The sequence below is a fragment of the Symsagittifera roscoffensis genome, chromosome 5, assembly GCF_963678635.1.
Source record: "Symsagittifera roscoffensis chromosome 5, txSymRosc1.1, whole genome shotgun sequence".
Taxonomy (NCBI): Eukaryota; Metazoa; Xenacoelomorpha; order Acoela; family Convolutidae; genus Symsagittifera; species Symsagittifera roscoffensis.
This window is the reverse complement of record NC_087066.1, coordinates 33,238,507-33,253,459: the sequence shown is the minus strand read 5'-3', so window position 1 is coordinate 33,253,459 and position 14,953 is coordinate 33,238,507. Positions and strand designations below refer to the sequence as shown.

Genomic DNA, 14,953 nt, shown 5'->3' with positions numbered 1-14,953 from the left:
GGTATAAATATTTACTTAGGGATCACTAGGTATAATCTAATCCAATGATCCCTGTAGCGATCACCCCCCCCCCCCCCCCCGATCCCAATGTCGTATATCTATACTACTTCTTTCGTTCCAAAATCCATCAATGAGGGTCCTTCAAAAAGTTAAGAATCCATGCAGAACCAGGTACAATAAAAAATCTGAGGGGGGCCATATTACTCGATTTTTTAGCCCCGCGAGTCGTGGCTCAGATTACAAAAGGAAAAATTTATCTGATAACGTTTCTTGCTCACAAATGCTTAACTCAATGAAGCCTCAGAAATGCAAAAGAGTAAACTACCAAATTAAATTCACACATAAGTTCAGCATTGGTTACAATTTAGCTAACTTAAAAAAGGAACATTACATTAAAAACTTTTAGAGTAATTTGAAACATCTTTCAGGAGACAAAAAATCATGAAAACATCGACAGAAAAAACAACCTTTCATTTGTCGAGTTGTCTCAAAATTTGATAATTAGTCTCGTGGTTGCGAGGTTCTGCAATACTTGCGAAGTCTTATAGCTCATTTGCCGTGACAACCAAGACTTTTCCATGCGGTTTAGGTACTTCAAGGAAAGAGCTCATCAGCGCTACCCGGGTCGAGATCCCGCTCAAAAACTGCTCAAGAGTTGAACGGTTTGAGCGGTTGAAAAAACCGCTTAAACCGCTCAAACCTTGCTTAAAAAAACCGCTCAAAGTAGCTCGTTCGGCTGCATGCAATTGCTCACCCACCTATCAATTTTTTTTCTCAGTCCGCTGAACTTCATTTAAAATTTTCGAACGTTAAAAAAAATCGCTCGAAACTTTTGTTAGAGAATGTTACATACCCGCTGTCTTCCCAAGTTGAGGTTGTTTGCCTCTTTTGAAGCAAGATTTGAGCGGTTTGATTGGTTTTTTAGACAATTGCGCTCAAAATCTTACTTCAAAAAGAACGGTTTGAGCGGTTTTTGGGCGGTTTATTAAAAAAAAAATACGCTCAAAAACCGCTCAAGTCTTGAACGGATTTTGAGCGGATTTTTAAGAAAAACCGCTCGAAACTGTTCAAATCTTGCGCGGTTTTTGGGCAATTTTTTCAAAGAAAAACCGCTCAAAAACCGCTCAAACCGCTCATTATGAAGCAAGATTTTGAGCGCAATCGTCTAAAAAACCGTTCAATCCGCTCAAATTTTGCTTCAAATTAGGTGAAAACCTCGACTCGGGTATAAAATTAGTGTTGGTAAAAATTCGTCTCAATTCAGATTAAGATATGAATACGAATGAGTGAGAGAAATGGTCTTGCCATTTATTAGACTTCATTTTAACGTTCAATAGAATTAATCACTTGATTACTGCAAAATTTTCAGGTTACTTAATTGAACGCCCATCCAAGGCATTAGCATAAATAAAAAAGATGTGGGACCAAATTACTCAGTATTTTAGACCCGCGAGTCGTGGCTCAGATTCCAGAAAGAAAAAATTATCTGATAACGTTTGTTGCTCAGAAATGTTTAACGCAATGAAGCGTGAAGAAAATGCAAAAGAGTAAACTCACAAACTGAAGTTACACACTAGTTCAGCTTTCGCTACCGTTTAGCTAACTGAAAAATAGGAGCTTAACAGAAAAAAATTTTAGAGTAATTTGAAACATATTTCAGGAGACAAATAAATCCTGGAAACATCGACAGAAAAAGAAACATTCCATTTGTCAAGTTATCGCTGTGTTTGATAATTAGTCTCAAGTTTGGGAGGTTCTGAAAAACTTGCGAAGCATTATAGCACCTTTGCTGTTACAACCATGACTTTTCTGTACAGTTTAGGTACTTCAAGAAGGAAAGCTCGTTAGCGCTACCCGGGTCGAGATACCGCTCACAAACCGCTCAAGATTTGAACGGTTTGAGCGGTTGGAAAAACTGCTCAAACCGCTCAAATCATGCCTTCAAAAACCGCTCAAAAGACGCTCATTCGGCTGTATGCGATTGCTCACTCACCAATCAATTTTTTTTCTCAGTCCGCTGAACATCATTGACAATTTTCGAACGTTAGAAAAAAATTGCTGGACAGTTATATTAGAAAATGTTACATGCCCGCTGGCTTCCCAAATTGAAGTTTTGAGCCTCTTTTGAGCGGTTTGAGCGGTTTTTTAGACAATTGCGCCCAAAGTCTGCTAAAAAAATGAACAGTTTGAGCGATTTTGGCGGTTTATCAAACAAAAAAAAAAAGCTCAAAAACCGCTCAAATCTTGAACGGTTTTTGGGCGGGTTTTTTAAGAAAAACTGCTCAAAATCGTTCAAATCTTGCGTGGTTTTTAGGCATTTGTTAGGAAAAATTGCTCAAAAACCGCACAAACCGCTCATTGTGAAGCAAGATTTTGAGCGCAATCGTCTAAAAAAAGCGCTCAAACCGCTCAAATCTTGCTTCAAATTAGGTGAAAAATCTCGACTCGGGTATAAAATCAGTGTTGGTGAAATTTTTCTCTGATTTCAGATTTAGATATGTATACGAAAGAGTGAGAGAAAGGATCTTGACGGTAAATTAGACTACATTTTGATGTTCTTTAGAATTAATCACTTGATTTCTGCAAATTATTCAGGTTATTTAATTGAACGCCCATCCAATGCATCAGCATTTTAACTTTTTTTTGGATTTTAATTTTTTTGTATGTTTTAACCGACCATTACGAGGCCACACTTTGCAATGGATAGGCGCACAATTCTGTGTCTGTATGTTCCTGGATTCCAGAGATAAGTCTTTAAACATGTTTCAAAAGGTAAACGTGTTCCATTTTCAAAATTTCCGTAGATTTCGTAGGCACAGATGTTTTGTTGCGGATTCCGCAACGAGCGAATTCACGTAGTTGTTCCGGAATTCGCAAATGTAAGGAGAGTCCGCAGATTCAAGTGGAATCCGCAATTTCATACTGATCCCGCTTACAATTTGTGGATTCAATTTACAATTTGCGGATTTAGAAAAAAACAATGGGAGGAACTGGAAAAGAGCCAAGAATTTAAATCCATTTTCCACGCAAAACTATAATGCAATATAATTCGTTTTAAAAGCCATTAAAAAGGGTTATATAATAATTAGAATGACATTGAGACGGATTTTTTCATCTTTAATTTTGTTTCGCGTCGTGCAAATTTCATTGAATGAGTCATGCGGAATTTTCGCAAAGCCTGCGTACGGTCAACTCCATTTCTAAATCTAAGTTTTCTCAAATTGCAAAAAGATTCCGTGATCCTCCCCCTAACTTATGCCCGTTTGCCCCCTTACATTCCACCACCCAACGTTTGCCCCTTTGCTAACCCCCCCCCCCCCCCCCTCTTCCCACACACACACCACGCCCGAACCATTCCTCCAAACTGACCATCTGAACCACCTTCTCCCCCTCCTGAGCAGCCACCCCACCTCTTTTCGGGGAGAGGGGCTCGTTCTTGAGTGCTTGAGGAGTAATCGTTCTTGGGTGAGGGGGTTCAAGTGGGGGGGGGGGGGGCTGAGAAATTGAGTCACAAAAACCAAAAATTAAAAATAAAATAAAATGAAATTTCCTTGTCTTGATTTATTAACTGGATAAAATAGTCAATCATTTTTCATTAGCAATCGATTTCAAGGCCTCATTAAAAATAGCAATTTAATCATTTTTTGTTGGTTATAATCGATTACTTTTCTCTTATACAGACACAGACAATAAAACTCAATCCTAATCGATCTTTATCCGTCGCACTTTTGTGCTGCCCGACCATCAGCATTTCTCCGTAATTCTAGTTGTTCCAACGTAATATTTTTGCTCGGTGTGGTTTTTTTATTCAGTCAATTTTCACCGATCGAAAAATTGATTTTCAACAAAATTTTTATACCCCATTGAAGATATCGACTTCTTGAGTTCAAATGTGAAAAGTTTTTTCACCTCCAATTTTTTTCGTAAAGTTCTGGAGGTTTGAAAATTGCCAATTTTGACATGTTCTGGACTAAATTATGCGGCTCTTTTCCAGTTCCCCCTTTTCAAATTCAATTTTGAAATTTTTTTTGAACGTTGTCATAATGCAATGAAACTTGGCGTGGTGAACAAATCGACAACTGTGAACAGATTTGTTCTTCATACTTCACAGCGTAACATCACGCATTTAGCCGTAATAGCACTTAAAACGAACATAAAACTCGGTATTTTAAAGAGGGGAACTGCTAAAGAGCCAACTATGCGTGGTTTAAAAAGTTTATTCTTAATGCTGAGAGCGTAACGTGAATTATTTATGCGTGGCAAATTATCCACGCAAATTATGCGGCGCAAAAATTGTTCCAAATTGAATTGAAACTAGCTAATTGGTGGTCGTATCAGTTTCGTACGACTCAAAATTTTAGACTTTGATATTGTATTTTGTATGGGTTTTCATTATTTTCTTTTCCCAAAAACTATTCGATATCAATTAAGGAACAATCGGAACAATCAAGGCTTTGCCCTGATATATAGGCAGTCTTGTTGTATTTTGATTCTGGACTTTATGGAGCTTGAATACGTCATTACTTCCGAGTTGAGAAAAGTGCTTATTCATACAATTTCTCACTTGTCTGGAAAATTGTCTTATAACTATGATAAGCATTTTCTTGTTGTATGAAAAACTGTGACTAGCATTTTTTCGTTAATTCACAGTGCGTAACTAACATTTTTTTGTTTTATGGACGTGTGACAAACATTTTCTCCTTGAATGAAAATTTACAGCCCGCACCGAGCGCTCATGGATCATAATCGATTATGTTGTCATAATATGGTGAGCATCTATAAAATGACAAAATAATCGATTATAATCCCTTAAAAATGGATTTTAATTCTATTATTTTTTATCCCAATAAAATCCATTATAATCGATTATAATCGATTATAATGGACTTTTTCGAGGGGTTATTCATGAAATTTACATTTTTGTTCAAAATTATCTCATTTCCTGTTTAGTGTAGTTGCTACGTGTTATGTTTCATAAAATGTTACATTAAGGAAAAAAATTTATATATTTTTTTGTCTCTACTTTTTCTAATTCATCGCAGTTTAACACTTCATTTTATTACCCCCCCCCCCCAGCCAGTTAAGCCCCCAGTCCCAGAATACTAGTATACTACTCCACCCCCCCCCCCCCCCCCCAGTTTACCCCCTCCCACCATTTATCCCCCATTTAGTAAAAGACAGGGCATAAATTCTGCAAACTTCTAGCAAAATTTGCAAAATTTTGCAAAAATAAACGAATTTAGTTCTAAAAATGAAATGGATTATAATCAATTATAATGGATTATAATGGATTTTCATTTCAAAATAATCGATTATAATGGATTATCTTGGCAAAAATAATCGATTTCAGTGACAAAATTAAAGGATTATAATTGATTATAATGGATTATAATTGATTATAATGGATTATAATGGATTATATTTGTTCGAAAATAATCGATTATAATGGCTATATAATCGATTTCCTGGTCTGAGTTTTACATCCGTAATGGATTATAATCGATTATTTTTGTCTCGGGAATCCATTTTAATCGATCAGAATCCATGGGTGCTTGGTGCGGGAACCTTTTTGAGTTTGGCTTCATGTTTCTCATGTTTTTGGGCTTGGTTCTGAAACAAAATAACCAAAGATAAACGATAAACTGCATTTGTCAATATTGTTTAAAAATCTGCGCATAGTTTTACCAACGTTTCAGCTAAAAAGCCCCTTGTTCAAAAGTTGGAGTTTTCTTAAATTGCGGTCTGTTTTGCATACTTTAGGTTCATGTAACTGAATTTTAAAAATTTCTAGTTTCGCCACTCAAAACATACATTCTGATTTTTTTGTTTCTTTTATGTGAAAAAACTTGTGCGCTACGAACAAACGAAAATGAATGCAAACTTTTTCTCGGAAAATATTTGCTGGTGCATATAAATGATGATATGGAAAAGAACAAAAAATTGTCTCAAATTAGTCTCGATGAAAAAACTAGGCATTTAATTTTTATATTTTACAACTGTTTGACTAGCTTTTCTTACTTCAAAAAATTCATCCGTTCCGTTTTTCTGGTGCTTGTATATCTAAATTTAATTTTAATGCCATTACTTTTTGTAATAATGATGAACGTCCTCAAATTAACGATAAACATCCTCAAATGAACGTGCTCAAAATTTAAACATTGTTTTGACGTGAAAAAATGCTATTTTTGAAAACAAAATGCGAGTTGCACATTTCTCTCATCATGAATTTGTATCACTGGTCTTTTTTCAAAGCCGGCTCTGTTTATGAAATTGTACTACTAAATACTTTTTGTATTGATGTCATCCCGGACAATAACTCAGTTTTCAACAATTTCAGTTTTCCTGAACATCTTCATCATGAAGCACACATTAATGACTCTTTGTGAAAAGCGTTTTTGAAATTTGTAGTTTGAATTGTATTTAGCTCACATATCGGTTAACCGACCGAAGATACATTTTTTCTTGACTAAACACTCTTCTCGGTCAAAAGTTTTTGTGAGGTCCAAAAATACACTTTTTAGATGAGGATTTTGTTCTTATGATTCAAAATAAATCGCAATCAAATTTTTCTGTAGATATATTGTTTCGAGGAAAAATGCGCACCAAAAGAATACTTGAAAATTCAACTTTACATAATTTTGGGTAGATGCAAACTATTCTTAAATTAAATACAGTTCGCTAGATTTCGCATTGCATAAATTTCAAAACCAATTGCTAAAACAGCAAATGCTGGACACTTCACAGCCACTGAATTCCCCAGTCCTCCCTGGTTGTTGTTGCTGTTGGGCTCTGGAATGAAGCTATCAGGTGCCACAGAGCTTCCACTTAGATATCCTACAGTAATATTGATCTCCATCAAAACACTGTCTCCTGCGATGCCGTTGAAGCCTAAAACAAACGCTTAGCCTATGTTAAGCTTAAAAGAGGAATTTTCGTTACACAAATACAGAATGTGTTCGTTAGTTAAGAACTGAGAAATAATCTCGTTGTAGGGATCAACCGTACAATTTCACCCCCTAATTCGATTTGAGGGGAGGACAATTGTACGATTGATCCGACTTTTTAGTAGTTGAGCGATAATCAGAACAGATCAAAGAGTGGAAATTGAGTTAAGTTGTATTGGTTAACTCATAGAGTAATTTCGGATAGGGTACACCGTCTGCTCGTCACGCTATCTTATTTTCGGCCGGATAGATTCGTGTTACTTCTTAGTCTAATACCGATCCTAATCTTACTCTTATATCTACTAGTCTCAGGGTGTTTAACTAGTCTCTGCTAGGTTCAATAGATCTAGAGTATACTGGCTTATTGCGACTGCTGAAGTTCTCTTGGAGAAGTAACTAATTTCTAAGTTAAATTCAAATCTCTCTGGTGCTGAAATTACAAGTAATTTCAGCACTTACAAATAAGTGGTTTGTTAGTTTTATGGAATATGATTGGTTAATATTAAATATTTTATAGTGATAAAATATGTAATTTATCCAATAATAAAATGTAGTTTAGATCAGGTTCCACCCATCCGGGGTTTACAGAGTTTTTAGATTTATCTTTCTTCCTGTAAATGAAGGATGGATGATGAACGTTGGTATTTGGCGAAAATCATTTTCTTATCCGGTTCCTCTTGAAGAAGAACGTTCCAGGACGTTGGAATCAGGGATAGGAAATTGTTATCTTGTCATTCGACAACTACTGTGTTCCCCAATGAAATCAATCCGATTTCAAAACGGTTTGCTATGTCAGATTCTTCTGTATTAGTAGAGAACTGTTCTGTGTGCAGCCTCGTCTGGGAATGGCGGGAAAATCGTGTTTGGAAGGGATGCCTTGTAACTCGGATCTGTACGTATACTTGAACATCGAGGTGGTCATTGGTCTAGTTCAATGAAGTCCTTTTCTGCGAAGTCAAGTCGTACTCTAAATCCTTTGAGTCGTGATTGTGGACGGCATGTCGGTTGTGTTTAGCCATTCTTTTGTTCGAATGTGATGGGATCGTCTAGTCTTTGGATGTTCCTCTTTGTTGTTGTGTATGATCTATATACTGCATAGTATAATTTACATTTTATAAATTTTTGTTAATTTGGTTTTTAGTCGTGATCTTAGTTAGTTGTTTTCACAAAAGCGTTTTATTTTAGTTTAGTTATTTTGAAGAGTAACTCACCCTTGAGTACCTCTTATTAAAAACCTCTTATTAAAGTGTGGTCACAAAGCGTGGGTGTAGCGCGGTGGGTTAGGCCGGCTATAAGCATGCTCAGGTTGTCCTTCTCTGATGGGTTAGGCCAGGAGTGGGAGTATAATTTCATGCTGTTTCTTTCAGAGGTCCTGTTATGTGATAACATTTTATGTTGGTTTTTTCTGGTCTTTCTTATGTTACTTTGGTTGTGTCCTTTTTTTTCAAAAATTAAATTGTTTTTTGTTTGAGTTTGTCTTAAGACTTTTTTGTGTTTATTATTTCTTTCTTAGACTTTATAATAGTCTTTAAAAGAATAAATTATCCAGTTTTAAGCTGGGTTAATCCGGTTTGGGTACCATTGGTTTTCTTTTCTTAGTCATGCTGTTATTTTATGGTTTGTGGTGTTTAGCAAGCTGCGTTGGTTAGTTTGGCTTAGTATATAACTACTTTCCAACCGGGTTAAAGAAAAGTTTGAAACTTGCAAATGATTGTTAGAGTTGTTGTTAGTGAAAACTTGAAACACGAAATCATTATTTAAACAATTCTTTGTGGGTGAGCTGTGCGAGTTTGGATAGAATTCCTGTGCGAATGAATGAAAATTTTGAAAAGGTTAGTACTGCTTTCTCATTTTATGAATTTGTTGCATTGAAATTGAATTTTACTGCTTTTTGGGAATTTTAAAATTATAAATTTTTCATCGTATTTACTTTTACTGCTTCTTTGGGAAATAATTTATAAATCAAATTACTACATTATGTATGAATTTTACTACATTATTTAGTGCAAAAGATTAAGGAGTTTAAATATGATTTGACAAGTTTGTATTTTTAGTTGTCTTTTTTCTGTTTTGTAGATGATTGTGGTGTGAAGACTAAAAGAATAAATTAAACATTGATAGAAAATGGTTAGCACAATTTTAAATTTATTAGTTAAAAATATTTCAATTCATATTTACCTTATTCATCTTGGAAAAAGCCATGTGGGAAGATGTCGCGAATTAAGTCTGATGTTGTTAACAACTTGGCGAGTATGCGAATGACATTTTTAGTTTGTAGCAGTGGCCAAAGCAATTGAAGTGCGTTGATGGTGTTTAGTTCTTCTGTGCCTATTGCGAACTCATAAGGTGTGTTTTGGATTAGATTGTAAATTTTATTATTGTATTTAGTGTTATGAATAAATTCTAGTATGGGTATTTCGATAGGTTGTATGGATTCATGCGGGATAATGAAGAGTCTTGATTCTTCATCATTGAAGGTCTTCGTGATGGGACAGATTATATACATTTGGGTAACTGGGTCGTAACTGCGGAGGATGCCGGGGAGGTTAGTATTTTTAATGCAATATGTAAAATTAAGAAAGAATGGTGATGTGTATTTCGAGTTGATAAACTGAAAACAGTGGTGAGGTTGTCGTGATGGTGTGTGTAAATCATCAAAGTGGTTTTGTATAAAACGATAATATGTGTAAGTGTGCGTTTGTTTAGTACGTAACATTATATCGTGGGAACAGTGCAAATCGCGTTCCTGTGGTGAAAGAAAGTGAAAGGTTAGTGAAAATAACTGAAATTTATCATAGAAGCTTTCATATGCTTGTATGTCAACTAGTGCTTCTAAAATTATATTATCGTGCTTTTTATCAAAAATATTAAGTGTAAATAAGTAAGGTGTTTTAATAAAAAAATTTCAGTTAGTTGTGGGTTTGCAAAGCGGTCTTCGTCTAAAAATCGATCTTGGTAAGGACGGATGATGTTATGGTCGTAGTATTCTATTGAAAAATCATTAGCTCGGGTTGCGGTGAATGTTTTTAATAATTTTTTATATCCAACGTAAGTAAATTGTCGAGGTGTTAATGAAGTGGTGAGTCTATATAGTATATTTTTGTTTTTCTCAATATTTTAATTAGTATTAGTGAGTGGTAGATAAAGGGGTTAGTATAGTTATAGTAAGCTGTCCAATGAAGTGTTGGCATTAAAACGTACTCATCAACAAAATTTCGTGCTTCATTAGTAGTGGTAGAAGTATTTAAGGTATATTGTGGAAATGAGGGTAGGGTTATTTGAAGGACATTTTTTGTGTTTGTGTGATCGGGATGGTTGATATATTCTTTGGCTGTTCCAGGTTTGGTTGTAAATGGGTGGTTTGGGAACTTTCTTTTAAGAGTGCGGTAAGGTCGGTTAGTGCTGGTAGGTGTTTTGGTGGATGTGGATGATTGAGCTAATGATGGAGTGTAAGCTGAAGAGGGTGCAGGAGTTGGTGGATTTGATGATGTTACTGTTGATGATACCTGATGTATTGTAAGAGTGTGGGGTGTGTTAATTGTTGTTGTAGTGTAATAAAATTGTCAAGTTCTTCGGAAATTTGGATGTTATCTGGGGAGTTATTATGTGATCTGTCGGAATTAATTGGAGAATAGGTTGGGGTTACTTGGGAAGCGTAAGAAGGAGTGGAAAGGGATGGGAGTGGTTGGCTGTTTTGGATGGGTCGAAAGGGGGTTTTTGCAAAAATTGAAGAGTTGGTCTGGGTATGGGTAGGGGGCGATGGTTCGGAGTCTGCGAACTCGTCGGAGTTTCTACATCGGAGTTGTTAAATTGCGAGATGGTATGGAAAATTGAAATATCTGAGTTAGTATCAGAATTCATGCTTGATGGTATGTTAATAACTGGAGAATTGGTTGGCGGGAAAGCAAAAAGTGGGATAATTGGGATTTGGGTTTGGAGGTTGGCTGGGTGGGAATTTGAGCGATGGAGGGATCCAATTTGTCGGCTCATCGTGTGCTAAAAAAATGATTATTTTGAGAGTGAAAAGTGTTGGTATGAGGTTGTTCGATAATTTGTTCATAAGTATTATCAATTTGTGAATGATGTGTCATTATGTGTTGTATGGGACTTTTTGTTGTATTTGGTCTAAAATTTGGATTATTTGTGATTGCTAGGTTTCGAAAATTTCGGGGAACTAATGATAATGGACGGTTTTGTGGTAAGGGTGGTATCTGTGGTGCTGTAGGTGTTGTATCTACATTATTATGTTCTTCGTCATATGTGTTTTATCTTGTGGATATTTTTGTATTATATTCTTTTCTTTGTGCATCTAGAAGTATTTTGTTGATTGATGATGAATAGATTCCAAAAAATCCTGCAAATAGTATACGTGCTACACTTGCTTGGCGATTTACTTGTGTGTGTATAGCGCATGTGTTATAGATTCCTTTTAACAGTGAGAAAAGAAATCCTATAAAATTGAACATAGCGTATAAGATAGTTAATTTTCCTAAGATGTAAAAGCGCCATCCTAGAATGGCGAGAATTTCGTTTTTTAAGGTTACAAAACTGAAAATATTTATGGGTGAAATATCTTGTGGTCTGTATTTTTCACCGTTTAAATATATGTAGTCTTTAATATCCTGAAAATATCCGCTGTAGTCTTGTGTATAAATGTCTGCAAATCATGCGGTTTCGGCAAGTGTTCTTAAGTTCTGGTCGATTGATTGTCGTTGTATTGTGTCCATTTGTGTTAGTAATTCTTGAAATTGTTGTGTTCTGTTCTAATGTGATGTTGTATATCAGATTTAGAATATATTCCAATTGATTGTAAATCAATATTTGGGTTACGTGCGCTAGCTCGGATGCTTTCGGGTGAAAATTTTTTGAGTGGTTGCATTAATGTAGGATATTGTGTAAGTAGATAGTATTTATCTTCGTCTGCGGTATCCCAAAAATATGTTCGTCTTGAAAGTGTATCGACAAAATGTACTTCATTTTTGTAGAAAATGGGAATTCTTTTATAACAACGTTTATCTTCAAAAATATAATCATATAATGGTGATACTTGTTTGGTGCAAGAATAAAACCATAAAATGTTTCCTTCATAATCAAGAAAGTTTGATCTTTTTCCTGATAATAAGTATCCTGCGTAAGGTATTTTTAATACTGCTAATGCGAGTGATTGTAAGATTTGTGTTCTTTCTAATTCGCATAGTTGATGAAGTGTTTCTAAATGAGAAAGTGACATTTCTTGAAGAATTCTACTAATTGTGTAGTCTAATTTCATATCTAAGTGAATATCATAAGGAATATTACCAAAGTAGGTGCTATTCATTAGTGACAATTCTTGTAAACGTGTGCTTTTACTATCGTATGGTTTTAGCTTTCCACCAGGGCGACCTGTGCTTTTATAAAAGTTCACTGGGAAGTATGATGTGCCTTCGTGAATAGGGTGACTTGTTGCTGAAGGGTCAAACTTTATTTTACCAGTGGTCATGTCGAAACCTTTTTCGTATTCGACAAGTATTTCAGAGTATTGTGTTTTATAAAGTGGATTGCTATATTTACATGCAAATTCTGTTTCGTGATAGATTTGAAAACGTGTCAATTTATTTTCTATATCATGAATGTTTTTGAAATCATTGCTTTGTTTGCTAGACGGGTTTACTTGTTCATATGGAATTGATTCAATAAAATATTTTTCACGAAATTTTATCATTTGTGCGTGTATTTTTGCTACTTGAAATGTTGTGCATGTATCTTCGGGAAACCAAACAATTGTTGCTTGGGTTCTTGTTATAGGGTCAAAATAACCTTGATCATTTTTACAAGAAAATCTAATTCCTTGATAGATCATGGTGTTATCAGTTAAATCTCAAGTTGTATTTTCCAATCAAAAAACATTTTTTCTTGATATCCTTTTTTTTGTATCTGCTTTGCAGTTTGAGGGATTATTTATTCCAATGTGTGGTATCCAGTGTTTATCGTGTATATCATAATTTAATCGTCGGTGTGCGCCATTATATGGGTATTTTTCGTCTAATTGAATATGTCCTTGGTATCGTTCAAGTTCTGCTTGATGTACAGAATCGGCAAAGACTTGGAAACTTACTATTTTTCTGTTTTCATTTCTTGTTAGATTTAGTCTGAGTAATTTGTTTTTACAATATTCGGGATTTAAATGTAAAAGTCTTTCATCGTTACTCTGGTAAAATGATTCGTGATCAAGTCGGTTTTTATTTCCGTTGGAGACTTGTGAACAATATACTTTCTTTTCGGAAAATGTTGCTGTAAACTTATATCCTGTGACTGTTGTTGCTCGGGTTTTTGAATACAATGTTGCCATTACAATTGTAGTTTCTATAGCTTGTGGTTCTGTTTCGCATTGTGTTACTTGATTTATTGCATATTTGTGTAGTGTTTTTTGTTCATTTTCTTCACAATCATAGCGTGTTACTAATAAATCCTGAGGTCCTGTGCGAGGAGACGGATTTGTGTTTTGGTCGGAAAATATTAGAAAAAGGATGTGTTGACATGTGAGTATTTTTAAAATATAAATGTGTACGATAATCCGGAGTATGGGTTATAAAATGTTATGTATCCAAATGTGTTTTTTGTATATCTATCGTATTTATATATTACTTCAGTTGTTATAAATGGTGGTGGTAGCAATTGAGCTGTTATATTTGGTGGACTTAATGGATAGGGGTGTTCTACAATATTATTGAGTTTGACTGTTATTTCAAACTTTAATTGAAGACTATTTTGTTGGAGTATTTGAACGTTATCTTCGTGAATATCTTGTCTATATTGTAATCTATTGAGTGCCCAACTGTGGAGTCGGTGGCTCTCGTGAGGTTGTCCAAACAATGGGGGAGGTGCTACGAATGTGTTCCAATCTAATCGTAGGGGTATATTCGTTGATTGCTCTCTGTATCGAGCGTCGAGGTTATTTGGAAAACTTAGGGGGGAAAATGATGGTGATTTTTGACTTGTTGATGGTGTCGAGAGGAGTGATAATGTTTCTGGCAGGGATGATAATGTTGTATCTGAGAAAATATCTATTGGTTCATTTACTAAGTTTGGTTCTCCTTGTGAGTAAGATTGTGTTGTCCAATATGGTAGTCGTTCGGTGATGTTGGGGGGTTAAAAGGATTTTCACGGATTTGTTCGGATGTTGGTGTTGAACCTAGATAGTCTGAAGGGAGATTTGGTGTGATTTGTTGTGAAGTGAGCGTACGACTGTCTGGTAATGTAATACTAGAGACTTCAGAGCTTGATGGTGTTGGGGATTGAGAAATGTTAAAAGTAACTCTGGGAGTTTGAAAATTTATATTTCGTCTTGGATGTATAATTTTTCTATTTATTTCAACTGTATTTTGATTTTGACTAATATGTCTTATTCGATTTAAGTCTTGTTGTAATGTGGGGTACAATTTATATGTTGGTTCACTTAGGGATGCGTGTCGCTGAACGGGTTCTAGAAATGTAAATGTTTTCGATTAATCTGTTTCTTAGTGGGAAGATTTATGTTTATTGTAATATTCTTCAATGAAAAGAATTAAAAGGACTATTGCTAAGGCGAATGTGTTGCCTTTTTTTACACATTTGCACATTGTCATAATTAGGGATGATATATATGTGAGGAAAATTACGAATAGCAAAAAAAAATCTGTTCTTCTAAAAATTGTTCGTATCATTTAAATAGACTTTGAATTATCGTACCTGTGAATGTGGTCAATGATTTGGGAAAGTTGAAGATATATCTCAAATAGGGAGTAGAAAATTAAAAAAATATTGCAAAAAATTATTAAAAGAATTATTAAGGCTTCAAAAGTTTCAATTAAAATATTAGCAAAAATTTAAATAGAATAGAAAACTTTACGAAAAGGTTTATGATTATGTTTTTTAAGGTATCGACTGTTAAAGAGAGAAGTATTTAAGAAATGATTCGTTCGTCGAATATTTTTTGAACTTCTGGGGCGAAATTCAAGTGTGGTCGGATTATTTATTGATTTTTTGACAAG

At 34.9% G+C, this 14,953-nt stretch overlaps 1 protein-coding gene across 3 annotated transcripts in view; it reads right to left on the bottom strand.

Annotated features, from left to right (window-relative positions):
- Positions 1-6,413: 6,413 nt before the first annotated feature.
- The window catches only part of LOC134846252 (latent-transforming growth factor beta-binding protein 1-like), a 212,387-nt gene continuing 203,847 nt past the window's right edge, over positions 6,414-14,953 (bottom strand). For all 3 annotated transcript variants that reach the window (XM_063863526.1, XM_063863528.1, XM_063863527.1), the window contains one exon: positions 6,414-6,888. In XM_063863526.1, coding sequence (XP_063719596.1) covers positions 6,665-6,888 — 224 coding nt within the window. In that variant the 3' untranslated portion in view covers positions 6,414-6,664. The remainder of the gene's footprint in view (positions 6,889-14,953) is intronic.